The sequence below is a fragment of the Taurulus bubalis genome (genome assembly GCF_910589615.1).
Source record: "Taurulus bubalis genome assembly, chromosome: 14".
NCBI lineage: Eukaryota > Metazoa > Chordata > Actinopteri > Perciformes > Cottidae > Taurulus > Taurulus bubalis.
This window is the reverse complement of record NC_136602.1, coordinates 6,118,411-6,134,343: the sequence shown is the minus strand read 5'-3', so window position 1 is coordinate 6,134,343 and position 15,933 is coordinate 6,118,411. Positions and strand designations below refer to the sequence as shown.

The 15,933-nt window shown below is 42.1% G+C and overlaps 1 protein-coding gene across 1 annotated transcript; it reads right to left on the bottom strand.

Annotated features, from left to right (window-relative positions):
- Window positions 1-2,763: 2,763 nt before the first annotated feature.
- Window positions 2,764-14,422, bottom strand: kif11 (kinesin family member 11; the record flags this gene model as incomplete). The annotated part of the gene is made up of 26 exons (XM_079230294.1): window positions 2,764-2,971; window positions 3,115-3,225; window positions 3,373-3,545; window positions 3,733-3,955; window positions 4,232-4,350; window positions 4,439-4,599; window positions 4,708-4,847; window positions 5,278-5,433; window positions 5,632-5,757; window positions 6,300-6,472; window positions 7,018-7,153; window positions 7,876-7,947; window positions 8,541-8,655; window positions 8,775-8,848; window positions 9,646-9,733; window positions 9,838-9,926; window positions 10,043-10,138; window positions 10,257-10,353; window positions 11,117-11,262; window positions 11,468-11,558; window positions 11,665-11,789; window positions 12,007-12,192; window positions 12,304-12,382; window positions 12,534-12,631; window positions 13,153-13,282; window positions 14,349-14,422. 26 exons carry the CDS (start codon window positions 14,420-14,422, stop codon window positions 2,861-2,863), a joined length of 3,189 nt encoding a protein of 1,062 aa, XP_079086420.1. The 3' UTR covers window positions 2,764-2,860.
- Window positions 14,423-15,933: the final 1,511 nt, after the last annotated feature.

Genomic DNA, 15,933 nt, shown 5'->3' with positions numbered 1-15,933 from the left:
ACGTGTTGATTTCTATGTCCTTCTCTGACACCTTCCACCCCTTCTTTCCAATCTTCCAGCTGTAGGTGAGGGGCCCCAGCTCTTTGATGTCCGCTCTGTCGAGGACCTCCACGCAGCTCGCATTGCAACTCTCCGTAACAACTCCGCACGTCAATGGCCGTATCACCACCTCGAGCATGGCGAGCTTCCTGAACCACCGCACGTCGAAGCTCTCCCCGTGCACCTTGCTGTTGATCTCCACCGTGTACGCGCCCGTGTCCGCTCTGGACATTTTCTTGACCACCAGGCGCGCGTTCGTAATGTTCAGTTCGGCGCGCCCTTTAAAGGTGTCGTAGAACTCTAGGGGGATCTTGTCCTGGACCCACTCGGCCAGCAGGTCACCGTTGAACTTCCACAGGATGTTTGTGATCGGCACAGGATAAGAAGGAGTCACGTTAAACGTTAGCTCGCCGCCATCCGTGAAGTCGGCCTTAGTCACCTTATCTCCGGCCACGGCTCCGCTCAGCGCCACTAGCAGCACACACAACCCGCCCAGCTTCTCCATGTCCTCGGATCAATACGCGACTGGAGGAATATCGATCTTCATGTCACCAATAAAACAACAACTACGACGGCAGCTTTTCTTAAGGTTTCTTAACCGCGGCCGACACCCTTCCTTTCTTTCTTTCCGCGTTTCTAGAAACCCAACGGGCGGAAGAAGAAAAACGCCTATAAAATGTTGCCTAGGTGAGGACCCGCTTCTCTTGTCATAGGTGTCCATGTCAGTGCACGATTAAAACTTTTTTTATTTAACATTTAAGTAATGTTAAACAAAACGACTCATACATTATGATTTATAAATGTCTCAGCAGAATATTTTTACTCTGTAGAATTGTTACTTTTAGTAAAATAAAATATGTAAATACTTTTCCCATAGCGGACTACCATGACTTGCTATTGCCCGACAAGCCTGGCAGCATTTATTAAGGGATTATACATTATTTTAAATCTAGTAAGTGTACCACTAATTCTGTTATTAAAAACGTGCATACATTAATGTTAGACAGCTAACACACACACACACACAGCCAGTAACATCCAGAACTTTCCTTAGCAAGCCACTCGTTTTGAAAAATTAAATGTAAACGAAAAAATATAAAGAAGATTGATGTAAATAGGAACAACAGAAAGACCAATAAATATTCTAATCAACATTATACATGTGTATAAATTGTGACGAATAACGGTAAGCAGGCAGCTTTCCGGACACCACCGTACGACGTATTTGATTGGGGAGGCATTACTCACCATTACACCTCGAGAAACCGAAAGTAAAAGCCGTAGCTTTCCTCATTTTACTTGAGCTTAGACGTATAAATATAATGTAATCATTTAGTAATTTATTTGTTTATTTATTTTTCTGAGATTACTAGTCAGAGATGTATTTTATGAATCCATTCAGGTAAATAACGGCATCGTAAAGAGACAACATTTACAAAGTAACCCCAAACCCATATGTTTGTGTAAATATAAATGCGATTAGATTAGATATCCTGGATGTGAGGTGATTTAATGTAACCCCTTTGCCTTTAATAGCAGATTACTGCACATGCAAGTCAAAGCAAGTAAAATGTTGATGTTGATGTTGAAACGCTGATTTGAATATCATGTTTAAATGTATGTAAATCAACTGACTGCTGCAAGTCCATTGATCCCTTGAGCTGTGAGTTGACAATGACTGATAGTCAACTGCCTCCTAAAGATCACATGAGTGGTTTAGATTACTTTGGGATGCTGAAACCACCATGCTGAACCAGAAGCTGTCTGTCTGAAGTAGGTTTCTCTCGGTGTGCTCTTGTAAGCGTCTCTGCTGGGTGAGACAAAGCAGCCAGGAGGACAGCAGGTAAGACTGATACGATCGGATGTTCGTGTCTAAATACTGAGCATTATCATTTATAAACTTTAAGCAGGAATGTTATTTATTTGACATTTTAGATTTTTCCAGTGAAATATTAATGGCTTCATATCGTGACTGTCGTTTTAAACATGACCGTCGCTGCTCTGGAAAGAATATTTAGTGATATCTAAACTATATACTACTAATCCTGTTCTGAATTTGTTTTTAAAAGGCAATAATTTAGTTACGGAAAAGAAGCAATTAATGATAAGAGTAGCTCCTTGTAGTAATAAAGTCCAAAAATATACATTTCCCTCTCTGAAGGCCACTGCAGTTCTTGGACACCTTTGGAAAAGGGAAGGGTATGTTGTTGCTCGCAATCTTCAAACTTATTTACAAATGTCACACTGTTCCTTTAACCACAGTAACTTTAGCCCCAAATACTTCCAACACGGTAGATAACTAGCAGTTACACTTACTAATCCTCAAATAGTTGCCATTTTTTATTTATTTTTTAAGACAAAATGTACACATCTAAATACATTTAGTCATAAAATTCCACCTTCAAAGTTTCCTAATGGGATCTAAAAAAAAACTCTGCAGTCTAAGCTAAGCTTATAAAAGTGGAAATAAGCTACTTGACACTTGTAAATCATATACTGTATATAAATAAATACAGCAGCTGTGGGTTTTTGGACAGATCCAGTAACTTCCACCATATCTTAGTTCCTTAATTTGGACAAACAAGATTAAATCCAGTTCATCTCTCAGAATAAATAAAGTGCACAACACGGTTCAAATTGCATCTACTGGAATGAATAATTCACAAAAGTATGAAAGTATAAATCTCTTTATTTTTACAAGCAACTTGACGTTGAGACGTACACTACTAAAAACAAGAGACAGTCATCACAGAATTCTAACATTTAGAAGACAAAATAGGTTAAAAATAGTTGAACAGTAACAACATACATTAAAACTGTTTTAGTTCTGAGAGCGGAGTGGTAGTCTGGATTTCTGTGGCGTCGAGGCTTCGTTTTCTGGCACTTTCTGCCTGGTGATGACCTTTGTCTCCTTCTTGCCTCCCTTCTTTAGCTGGAGAAGAGACATTGCAGGAATACAGAAATATTGTTATCAAGGCACAGTAAAAATATGATGAGCGTTTCCTGTGGAAGCCCAGTATTCTTTCAGACATTTTTCAACCTTTAAATCGAGTGTGTTTATTTCCGCTGAATCACCTTGAAGAAGGGACGGCGTTTGCTCTCGTTGAAGACGAGGTTCTCGTCGATGAAGGACGGCTCTGTGGCCAAGCTTTCATTACAAGTGCTCAGCTCGTCCTCCAGAGAGTCCTAGACACAACGAGGCGGGAGGAAAAAGGGCGGAAATTAACTTGTTTTCTTTATGTGGCCTATTCAAATAATAAAAATCACTGTGACGGCAGTATTCCAGCTGACTGTAGAAATAATGTATTGCTGCACAAACAAAAAAACACTTACATGATCAACCTGGCTGTTTTTGTCCTCTTCCTCCTCCCCCTCCTCCCCCTCCTCATCTATGGCGGTCTGCAGCTCCTCCTGCTGCCTCCTCAGGCTTTCCAGCAGCTCTCCGCGGCTCTGCAACCTCTCCAGCCGCTTTGGATACACAAAGTCCCGCCGCTGAGGGGTCGCACCTGAAGGCAACAGCAGAACTGGTTGATACGCTGGACCGGTTAAATGACTCAAACACCTGGGATGTTCTCTCCACAAAAAAAAAGAAGACACATTTCGGGTTGAATTTTTAAAATAAAATAAAGACACAAATGTCTTCGACTGTTAAACAGAAAGAAAAAAAAATAATTAAAAACTCAAATCATTTACCGGTGGGAACGTCATGCTGCAGCTCTTCCTGCAGGAAGCCGTGGACCAGTTGTTGGCTCTTCTCTACGTGGCCCCGGAGCTCGGCCTGCTGTTGGTCCAGGACTGACCGGTCCAGGAGGGTCTGCTTCTGCACGGCCTCCAGAGACCGCTTCACCTCCTCCTGCCGACCGGACAGCTCCTCCTCTATTGTCCGGAGCTGTTCGGTGCAGCGCATCTCGGTACTCTGGAGGGAAGATGGATGATTATGAGCCGGTAAGGACTGGTTTCATCTCCAAGGTGAAGCGTTTGGTGCGATACAAATTTCAGTATCATTTAGCCGGAGACCCACAGGTATAGTATTACCTGCCTAATTTAACTTTAGTATGCATTTAACAACGGGATGTTTTGTGGAAGCTTCAAACTCATAAAAGCCATCTTTTAAAAACTATGAAAAGAGTATTCCTTTGTGAAACAAACTAAAAATCCACCACATTGCAGCGGTCAGAGGCATTATTTTTACCTGACGGATGGTCTGCGCTTCAGTGGAAATCTTCCCCATCAGGGACAGGTGTTCCTGGGCTTGAGTCTCCACATGCTCCCTGGCTCTGGAGCTCCGCTGGAGATCACGTTGGACCAGGCCTGCGGTCACAAATCGACAGCGTCAGCAACAACGCACACCGGAGGGAACTGTGGGTGCGTTCAGACGATAACTGAAGAAATGACGTACCGGACACAGAGCTGTGGAGGTGCGAGCAGCAGCCCGTCGTCTCCTCCAGCGCCTGCCGGCTTTCGTCGGCGTTCAGACGCAGAGAGGAGGCGAGCGAGGAGGAGGTGGAGGAGAGCGCGTCAGCTTGGGCCGAGGCCTGACGCTCTACTGAACTGCAACCGCTGCACACGGGGAGACGAAAGAAATGGATATAGACACAATTTTAGAGGCTGATAATTGAGCCTTACATTTGTAACTTTGTTTGGTTTGTTTGTCTGTCTGCGACTGACCTGCTGAGGTTCTCCTGGAGGCTCTGTAGAGGTTTCTGCAGAGCTTTGGTGGAAGAGCGCAGATCCGTGTAGTCCTTCTGGGCCTCCAGGGACAGCAGGCTGAGCTGGTCCTGCAGGAACTGCATGGTCTGCTTCATACCCTACCAGCAGGAAGCACATACATCATGTTAGTTTTGTTTGACATTTACAAAAATGGTCAATATTTATAGACGCAGAAATGTAGAGCAAAAATAAATAAATAAAAAAAAGGAGCCCAGTATCTGTTCTGACTCCCAAAGGATGCTCGTTTTGGTTTGCATACATCAAAAGACAGAACATATTTTAGTATTAAAGAAACGTCTTACTGCAGAAACCTAAACTCAGCTTGTGGTTAAATTAAAGATTTGGATCACTTTCTCAACCGAGCGGTTTATATTCTTCGGTTTATGTTTTAAAGCAAAACAAACAGCTGTGCAAGAATACACAGATGGAGTTTGGACCTATTAATTTAACAGGCTCACGTCAAGGTCGTCATATTAGCTCAAATGGTTGAGACGGAATCTGCATCGTGTCTCGCAGACCAGCCCTTACCGCCTGGTGTCTGTCCTGCGCCTGTCTGATCCCGTCCTCCAGCTGGTCATGTTCGGCCTGCAGTGAGCTCAGGCTCTGCACAGCTTCCTCCCGCAGGCCGGCCAGCTCCCGAACCAAGCCGCTGAAGAACACACCCACCTCCTTCATCGCCTCCACCTGAGACCGGTGACAATGGAAATGAGGAGGAGGTTTAGCACAGAGGCCACGAGACAAAAAGGCACAAGTTAACGTGTTCATAAAGATTTTGAATCACAGTGGTCTAACTACGAACAGAACAGAATTATAGTACCAAGGGATTTCTTTCATTTGTATATATATAAAAAAAAAAAAAAAGACCCCAGACTATAAACTCACCTTGTCGGCCAGAGCGCGCTGCGTCTCCACGGTGGCTCTCAGAGTGTCGTTGAGCTCCTTCACAGCTGACAGCCCCATCAGAGTCCGACCCACCAGCACCTCCTCCATGTCCTGTCGATGCTCGTCCTACACACACACACACACACACACACAAATAGGATTAATGTGCCGCACAATGATCCGAGTGCTGTTTTAAAGATTGCAATGGCCAAATCAATAAATCCAACACACTTCAAACACCTCATCTCGTCTATTTACAGGGTTCATACACGTTGAGACCAATGGATTTCCATGACTTTAAACCAAATTTCCATGACCAAACATTTTGTGAAATCTTGGTGTATACATGAAAAAGTGAGAAAATGTAGCATTTCAACTAACAATAAGTTTTATTAAAAGAATAAACATTTATATAGATGCCTGCTTATATTTTGAGCGTCTTTCTTATAAAAGCATATTAATTATTTCAAACTCAGCGTGAATGAACGACATGAACACATGAATATAACACATTTCCATGACATTTCCAAAACTTTTGGGATTTTATTTTTTTTCCCCCAAGGACTTTTCCAGGCCTGGAAATAACCATTTTAAAATTCCATGACTTTTCCAGGTTTTCCATGACCGTAAGTATTTAACCTGTATTTAACCGTGGAAGTCGGCCTCACCAGCATCTGCAGCAGGCTCTCCTTGTCCTGCAGACACAGCGCCTCCTGTTGCTGCACCCTGTCCTGACAGCGGGACACGCCCTCGGCCACCAGCTGCCCGACTCCGCCCACGAAGGACTCCACGGTGGTCAGCGCTCCCTTCAGGGCCGCCTCGTTCATCACGAGCACACCGTCTGGACGGAGAAGCAGAGATGGACCGAATTAGGGGATTAGACACCATAATATCTATAAATAAAAATTAAATTTGTGAAAAACTAAATATTCATGTTATGTCACACTTTGCTGTTCTTCCCGACAGCATCTCTGCTCCCAAATCTTTTCATTTTGTGAGGGCGGCAACAACAAGTTGGCCACTACAGTCTCCCTTTCTAAAACAGACTGCAATAACATTTTCTGTATATTTTTAACAAACCCTGTGAATTGAATCCTGATCATTTTTGGTGATCCCGGACCTTTCCTCTAGAGCCAACGTCAGGCCACAATGTGTATGTCTATATAACAATTAATGCTGTTGAAAGAGGATTTGATTGGTGCAATTACACAAGTGAATTCCCTGCCAAAGAACTACATTATCAGCCCTTCAAAAACATAATTCCTGCTCGTCAAGAGGGTGAACCATTTAGCTTTAAATGACCCTCAATTGTTCCTCTAGTCGAGCGGATTGCGTAACATGTTGATCTCCACTAGCGGACAGACCCCTGCAGCTCTCGGGACTCACCGACGGCCTGCGAGTAGCCGCTCAGCATGTCGTGGTGTTGGGCTCCGTGCTGCTGAACGCAGCGCTGCATGTTGCCGAGCGCTCCCTCCATGCGCTGAGAAAAGCTCTGCTGGATCTCACTGTTGTGCTGCTCCACCTGCAAGTTCAATGTGTCGGTTAGTCCGGATGAAAACCAACGTTCAGTCCAAATGGTGCAGAGTGTTGTTGATCTGTCAACTAAAGATCATGTGTGTCCTCTATAAAAAAAAAAAAAAACTTTGTTTGGTCAGATAAATGCATGTCCATGCAGGTCTACAAACATCTTAAACATCCTATAACAGCATTACCTAAATGTTTCTCAAAATTGTAAAAACTCACTGCTTTTCTGAGTTTAAAAGTCAATATTTCTGAGTTTTGGACTGTCATTGTGAGAGGCTTTTTCAAAATGTTCTTTTTTTATCATTATACTAAAACCAAAGACAATGAATAGTAGAAATAAGCAACAGATTAATTATTAATGAAACTAATCCTTTGTTTCACCTCTATTCACTTAAATGTCAGACTTTGTCTTGAATGAGAAAGCTGCAGTACATTCATGATTAACACTTACATTCAGTGTTAAATACACATTGGTACACAAGTGCTCAGTGTAACATTAACCCGGGCCGACTGAGAGCCCAGACTTATTTAATCTGATCTGTCCAACATGTGAAAATCTAAAATGACCACTTCAAGACTCTCGATTGCAAGACAGCAAGTTGTGAAGTAGTTGTGTAGATCCTCATGGGTTTTGGGTTTCTTAGAAAGTAGAGGACTTTTGTCATGCCAATATTTTGTTGATCTAAAATGGAACAAAAATTGGAAATGCATTGTTTTCACCTTTTTCTTCCGGTCCAGCTTGTCGTGGAGACCCGACACGTCACCGGTGCTGGCGTCCACCGTGCTGAGCAGCTGAAGGGACACAAAACACACAGACGTTAAATCATATTCAGACCATGTTGCTGAGAAACACTCACTATTAACAATAATAATATAGTTTGATGAATATATTCAGAACGATTGGTACAGATTAATTTTTTTTTTAAAGCAGAGTGCAAAATAAATCTTTTCTGGAAAAAAAAAAGAGGGAAGTTTGGTCAAAAGCAGCCAAGACAGGAAGTTACACACAGAAGGTTGCTTTAAAAGATGTGGAAACACTATTAATAGTGTGGAAAGTAAATTTAGAGAAAAAAGGAACAGAACAAGAGAAGGACACACTCAAAAGCACACACTCAAACGCAGTGGCGGGCCGTGGGTTTTCTAACTGGGCCAGCAGTGGGTCAGCTGGGACCTCTGCTGACCTCACCACAAAACACAGCACCATCTAGTGGACTGAAAAAGCTATTGATTTGATTAGTCTAGGACCAAAAAGTTTATAATTGCTATAATAAAAGATTGATACTTGGCTTCCATGTATCGCTACGCAAAATATCGCGATACTATGCTGCATCAATCCCCCCCTCCACCCTCAACTGCTTGTTTTTGTTAGTAAAACTCATTTGTACCTGTCCGGCCGTGTCATAGAGAGTTTCCTGGACGGAGGTGAGCTCCGAGCAGACAAACTCCTCCTCACTCAGTTTTTCTTTGGTATTCTGCAGGTCTCTGCTCGTCTCCTCTAACCTGAAACCAACACAGAAACATCCGCTCTTTAAAGTGGACCACTTCGCTGGGCTTTAAACTCCTGCGGCCTCATTTCAAATGAGGCCGGGGGTTCGGGTAAAATAATGATGATGCCTCACCTCTGCTGCTTCTCATCCAGGTCGACGGTGCACTGCTGCAGTCGGGTCTTATTGTCCACAAACAGCTCCGTCACCTGCAGACAGGACAACGTGTGAGCGACGGCTGGTGCAGGTAGAAACTTTAGTGACCTGAAGTAATGTGTGCAGTGGGAACTGGCCGGCATATTGTCTTTCATGTTGGTGTATCAAACAGAAATATGTGGAGGAAGTACGCCGATCCTTTACTTCAGTAAAAGTACAAATATAACACTGTGAAAAATACTCTGTTACAAGTAAAAGTCCTACATTGAAATGTTACTTCAGTAAAAGTTTATGTAAAATGAGAAAAATGTAACTAAAGTATTAAAAGTATAATAATGTCCCGTGACTGTTAGTTGAGCTCATTTTAATTCTGGATTAATCTGCTGATTATTTTCTACATTAATCAATACATTCTTTGGTTTGTAATAAGTGACATCACAATTACCCAGAACCCAAAGTGACACCTATATTATGTTTTATTTTAATATCAATCATGTGAAAAAGAATTGTCAAATCAACTTATTGTTTCAGCTCTTATTGTATAGATTGTACAGTAGTTTAATTAATAACCAAACATCTTTTATAATAAACTTCACATGGTTTGTGTAAATTCTTAATTTGTAATGTAACAAAAGTTACCAGATAAATGTAGTGAAATAAAAAGTACAATATTTGCCTGCAAAATAAAAATACAGAGTCATTTAGAATTTAAGCTGGAATATTCAAGTAAAGTACCTTAAATTTGTACTTGCACCACTGTAAATACGGTACTAAATAATATAAACAAGTCTTTCCTCATCACGTTTCCGTTTCTGATGAATCGCTTGAGGTTCATCTGAGGCTCACGTACCTTCCTGAGCTCCTCCTCCATGGCGGCGATCCTGTCGGTGTACTCGCCCGTGTGCATCTCATGAGAGCTGATCTGCCCCATCATGCTCCTGAAACACAGACAAGACTGTCACCAGATCTCTAAAACAGTTAAAAAGGTGGCCAGCAACACACTGAACCCCCGTGTTGTGTTCCCTGTGTTCATGCCACCTACTCATAGTTCTCTGCAGACACATAAACTCCGTTCTTGTCTCGAGTGGCGGCCAGGTCGCGCTTCAGGCGCTCGATCTCCTCCGTGTATTCCTGAGTGGACAGAGAGCCAGAATCTTCTTTAAAGACGGTGAAATTAAAACATTCCCTGAAATGCAGCAACTTATTAGGCCCTGCCCCTCCAAGCGAGATATCAAACTCGTCTCTACCTTGATGAGCGTCCTCTTGGTGAGCTTCTGGTTGACCTCAGGTTTGTTCATGATGTTCTTGGCTCTGCTGGCGTACTCCAGCGTGCTCAAAGACTCCTGCACAGACAGAAAGAATATCATCGTGAGCACGCAAACTGTACTCCAGCTCTGAATTTGAGTTCAATCTACAGAAATGTTGTCCCATGAGCGCATATTCAGAGACGAGGGAACGAACCTCCATGTTGCTGGAGGACGGCGACACGGTGGCGATGATTGAGGTTTTTGTTCGTCCTCCCAAAGAGTCCTGCAGGATTCTGGTCAGCTTAGACTCTCTGTTGGAAGAGTGCACATTATTTATCCCTGTAGTCATTTGAGCTCCACTCGTAACTCATCCAGAAGGATGCATCACGAGGAACAAGAAACTGAAAGACAGACATGCCAAGCTAGATCTGAGATCATTTAGAAACAGGGTCTCCTGTAAACATTGTTTTCCCACCAGAGAGCATTGACAAGTTCATTTTTACAGTAAAATTACCTGCACACTACACTCAAGCTGCCAGTTTATAAGTCTAATAATGCAACAGTCGTGCAAAACATTCTCCTCCATGAACGGTTCAGGTGTTGAAATTGTTTTGCGTTATACCAACAGGTGTTTCTATTATTTTGCCCACCCTATTTATGTCATTAAGGGTATGCTCAATAGCCGAAACACCGAAGTTCAGATCTACAACTACTCTCTGGTTATGTACTTTAATAAGAAGAGCTACAGAGAATAAAGGGAAGCTAAAGAAAAAATAAAAGTGCAGAAAATATGCACAGTCATGTATTATATCATATCTCTATATTGTATCTATAGTAGAGGGAGCTTGAGATCTAAAACTTTCAAAGACTGCTTCACTTTAAATTGTTGCGCAGATGACAATAAATAACTTGGAAAAAGTACAATTTATGGTTTACATGCTGGAATATTTCTTTGTAGGGAGCAAGAACTTTGCTTCTCATCAAAAGAGCGCATTTCCCCTCAAAGAGTTCCCATTGAGGGCCTGAATACAAAACGCCGCGCTGTAATTATTGGATTGGATTTCTCGACTCTACCTGTACGGGATGTGGGGCCTTTTCTCCACCAGAGCGGTGATCACTCGGCCCAGCGTCAGCAGCGACTGGTTGATGTTTCCCGCCTCGCGAGCGCGCTTGTCCACCGCACCGGAACGCCCGATGTTCTCACTGCCGGCGAGATCCACCTGGAGAGAGAGGAGACGGGAAGGTTGTGTGCTGCAATCTTTCTACTTTGTAAATGGAAAATAAGTAGACTTATCTCAGGAACTGAGCTTTCTCAAAATTAGAAGTATTACTTAGAAGTATTTTCCAGTAGAAAAGTATCAACATTGCAATAGTCGCTTCTGGTTCAAAGTCTTTTTGTTGCTACTGAATATGAAGGATTATTACCAGATTGAGTTTGCCGATCTTCACCAGCTCCTCTCCTTCCATGGTGATCTCCTTCATGTGAATGGTGACCGAGAACACAGAGTGGGAGCGACTACGCAGAGACACAACAACAGGAAAACCGGTTAACAAATCAGGTAAATATTAGTCGCAGCTGGTTGTACAAAACTCATCTGGGAGTGTGGAATATGGTTTAGTACCTGGAGTAGGCGTTCATGAGCGTAGAGGCCGTCCTCCTCTTGGCTGATCCTCTCTCCAGGATCTGATAAACTTCGTCTTTGTTGTGAACCGTGATCTCCTCCAGGCCCTTCACCACCACGCCGCGCTGCAACACACCAGAGCTCAGAAATCTCAACAAAATGCATCAATTAGCAGAAACGTCCCCATTTATCCTGCATTTTAATTGATCTGTATGAGCAGTAATAAACACCCACAATGTGCCTCTTGAAAAGGACGACATACATTTCTATTGCTTTTGAGGGAAAAGCAATAAAATAAAAAAAAAAAGACAAAAATAACAGCCGATATTCGACGAAAGCTACCTTGTTGCGAGGGTCGTCGAAGAGCTGCAGCCGCTCGGTGACGTCCTCGCTGGGGCTGAGCAGGTCGAACAGCTCCTCGTTGTAGATCTCCAGCAGGGAGACTTTAACAGAGAACTCGGTGCCGTTCTCAGAAAGCTTCTCAAAAATCTGGTGCAGCGTTCTGGGGATGATGCCGGCCAGAGGGTCCTTAAAAACATTAAAGAGTGAATCAGTTCTGCTCTTTAAAGAGACGTTACCCTCCGATTTGATGATGCGATATGCAGCAGAGACACAGGCGAGTCGTGGCTCTTCTCTCACCTCCTCCCAGGTGAACTCCTCGTCTGGACTCCTCTCGCCCTCCATGGTGAACGTCTTCCCTGTTCCAGTCTGACCGTAGCTGAACAACAAATCAACACGTTTTTATTTCATATCAATAAAAACAAAAACTGTAGTTAAACACATTATTTCAGAGCAATTCAGAACACGGGTGACAGAAATGAAGATTTTACTGAAGCATTAAAAATCATTCTGAGCAGCAGATCACTCACGCAAAAACAGTGCAGTTGTATCCCATGATGACTTCATCCAAAATGGGACAAACAACGCTCCTGTACACATCAATCTGCTTGGCAGCTGGACCAAATACCTGTTGAACACAATATATTGTATTAAAAAAAAAAAAAAAAAAAAAACTCTAGTGACTCAATATTATTCAGGGCATGACAGAGGGGCCATGCGATCAACTGGTTAATGTCAGTAACTACAAGAGATGGAGATCAAGTTTTGAAATGTTGATTAAAATGTATCTGACACACTGAAATAACAGCTGCAAATACTACATCCGAAACTGATTTTTCACAAACCGCTTGATCTAAACTGACAGTCCTGGTTCAGAAATATTAAGTTATTACGCTTAAATTATTGCTATGTTATGAATGAGACTCCTGAAACTGATCCACTCGAGAGAAGACGTATTCTATTTACTTTCAGGGTGAGGTTGACAAAAGACAGTTTAGTCCCGTGAAGGAAGCATCACTTAATTTCGGCTGACACAGATTAATTAAAATATTCCCCCGATACTGGTCATTACGATCGGGCCTGGACGTCTTTCAGATTCCCCACTGACAGTCAGGAAGTGTGTGAAGACAAAGCGTCGGCCCCACTCACCATGTCAAACGTGTAGGTCTTTCGTGCCGCCTTGTCGTTCATCCCTCCCGTCTTTACCATCACCTCCTTCCTGCTCGGATCGCAGTCCATGACCCCGTAGGACGACTTGCGCTCCATCGTGTTGAAAGGCCTGAAAAGAAATGACACAGCAGAGACGGATGTGACTTCACCAAATAACATCATAGCTATGATTGGGGGTTTAGTGCTTTCGGCTGGTAGACAGATAAACAAACCACAGCTACGGAAATAAATGCAGACTGGATGGTGTTCTGCCCGCTTTTAAGCAATATGTGAATGTCATGTGTGTAAAGTGCTGTTCATTTATTTTATAAATAATCACAATCTCAACATGTGATCAAACTAATCGTGCGGCCCGACAATAGACCCAGTCCCTCCTACTGTCACATCAACAGGGAGCCAGCTGAGATGGAGAAGAGCTTCAAGGATTTTAAAGCACCTTCAACAATAAACTCGGCTTTGATCAACACACTACAGAGATCCACACGCCGCCTGAAGGCCCTCAATCAACCGTTCTGCTCCTCGTGGAGAGGAGAATCATAGAGCCCATCCTCCACTACTGTTCCACAATCACTATGCGAGTTACACTATGTGTAAAAAAAGGAGGCTGTAGTAAAAGCGTTGTGCCCACCGCCAATCACGGCTCTCAACAGACTGCAGCAAGAACACCGAATGGGCTTGTGTTTTTGTGACTGAATTACGTTCCTTGAGGCTATGTTTTTTTTTGATAATCTTGATTTGTTCTTGTACAGGCTGTGGAAATAAATACAATAAATTATCAATTTATCCGTTGATAATGCTGGAAATTGATTGGAAATAAGATTTGAGATCCACAGTATTAACATCCGTCTGACTGTTCAACCTTTGACCATTTTATTGTGGTTTAAACATCTGAAGGACAGCATTTAAAAATCTGGGATTAAAGCTGTATTCTTTCCTGAAAGAATAGAATAACGGAAACATCCTTTATGCTTTAAGTATTATCATCATCACACTTCAGGGACAGAGAGTTGTTTCTCATAAAAGACAAATCCTGTCTCTCATAAACCCAAAAGGCTGTTTAGTACATATACATATTTAGTTGCTGATACTTTTGTACTTTTACTAGAGTCACGCTTTTGAATGCAGGACCTAAGCCAAAGATCTGGAAGGCTCTTCCTCTGGTTTTCTGTCCATACCTGCATCTGACCACGACCTGGATGTTTCTCCCCTTCTCGTCTCGTTTCAACGCGCTCAGGTTGTGTGCTGCCATGGCTGCAGGAGTCTGAAAGTACAGTCACATACATGAGCACATACATAAATAAAACAATCCTGGGGGATAATAACTAGAAGCGAGAAAATAACGACTTCTTGGTCACCATTTAAAGTAATGAGAGAAGCTCAAGCTAACGAGTCGATATTAGCACGTTAGTTAGCTTCAATTTAAGATAGCATTACTCCAAAGTAACGTTAGCTCACCGTATGACGTCGTACGCGTATCGTTCCGCGCTCCCTTTACGTATAGTCCGCGGATTGTTTCCACCAGTAATATTATTTATAAACTATATATATTCCGTGTTTTCTGCCTCCTCCAACAACAGACTCCGTCCACAGACGACCTCTCTGGCGCTCTAAAAGTTCCGACAGGCAACATTTCAAACAGTACTTTTAAATTTTGCTGGGCCAATAGAAGAAGAGTAACGGCCAAACAAACGCCGCCATTGGCCAACAGGACACACGTGACGGCTTCCGCGCGGAGCATCACGGGAGGTTGGAATACATTCTAGAATATCTCCACTAGGTGGCGACATTATAAAGAGTGATGGGAGAAGTACTCAGATTCTTTACTGAAACTACTAGTACTACTAAAAGTAGGCTTACTGACTAATATACAGTCTATGGTAATATCACAGTGTAAAAATACTCAATACAAGTACTAAAATACTCAATGCAAGTAACAGTTCTGCATTAAAAATGTGTATTTAGTAAAATTATCTAGTCTAAGTATAAACAGGACAATGTAGGTTATTTATAGTATTACAAGTATAAAAAAATCTCCTGTGACTGCTATACTATTATATATGTATGTATACTATAGATCTATAATTATTACTCATGCATGAATGCATCAATCTTTGAACTAATAACTAATGATTAATTTCAATATTGATTACAATTATTATTTTTCCTCCATTAATCGATTGATTGGTTTGTACAAACGTAATTGTGAATATAGTCAGAACTGACCTCAAAGTGACCCCTTGATAATGTTAGTTTTGTCCAACCAACAGTCCAAACCTCAACATTATTAGTAATACAAACCAAGTATTGGCACTATAACAAGGAAAAGAAACAAACCTTCACATTTGTGAAGCTGGAACCATGAAATGTTTTTATACCGCTGTTTTCCTGCTTGTATTAGTCTTGGGATACTAAACTCAGTGAGAGACTGACTTGTGAACTGTTGGTTGGTTTAATTTAGAACAAAACATCTTGTTTCATAAACTCTTCATGTGTTTTCATGCAAAAATCAGAATTTGTAAAGTAAAGCTGTCAGACGAATTTATTGGAGCAGAATTAGACGGTAGCATGAAAAGAATAAGTAAAGTAGGCCTATGAATAAATGTTACTATCACAACTGCTTATCAAAGCTAATGTTATTGAAATTCAGAGAATATACTGAGAATATGGTCTCTGAGAAAAGCGTGTTAGATCAAACATTAACAATTAGCCTATAAATATTGCCATAATCACAGAAAGATGTGTGTTGAAGCAGAAATTGGT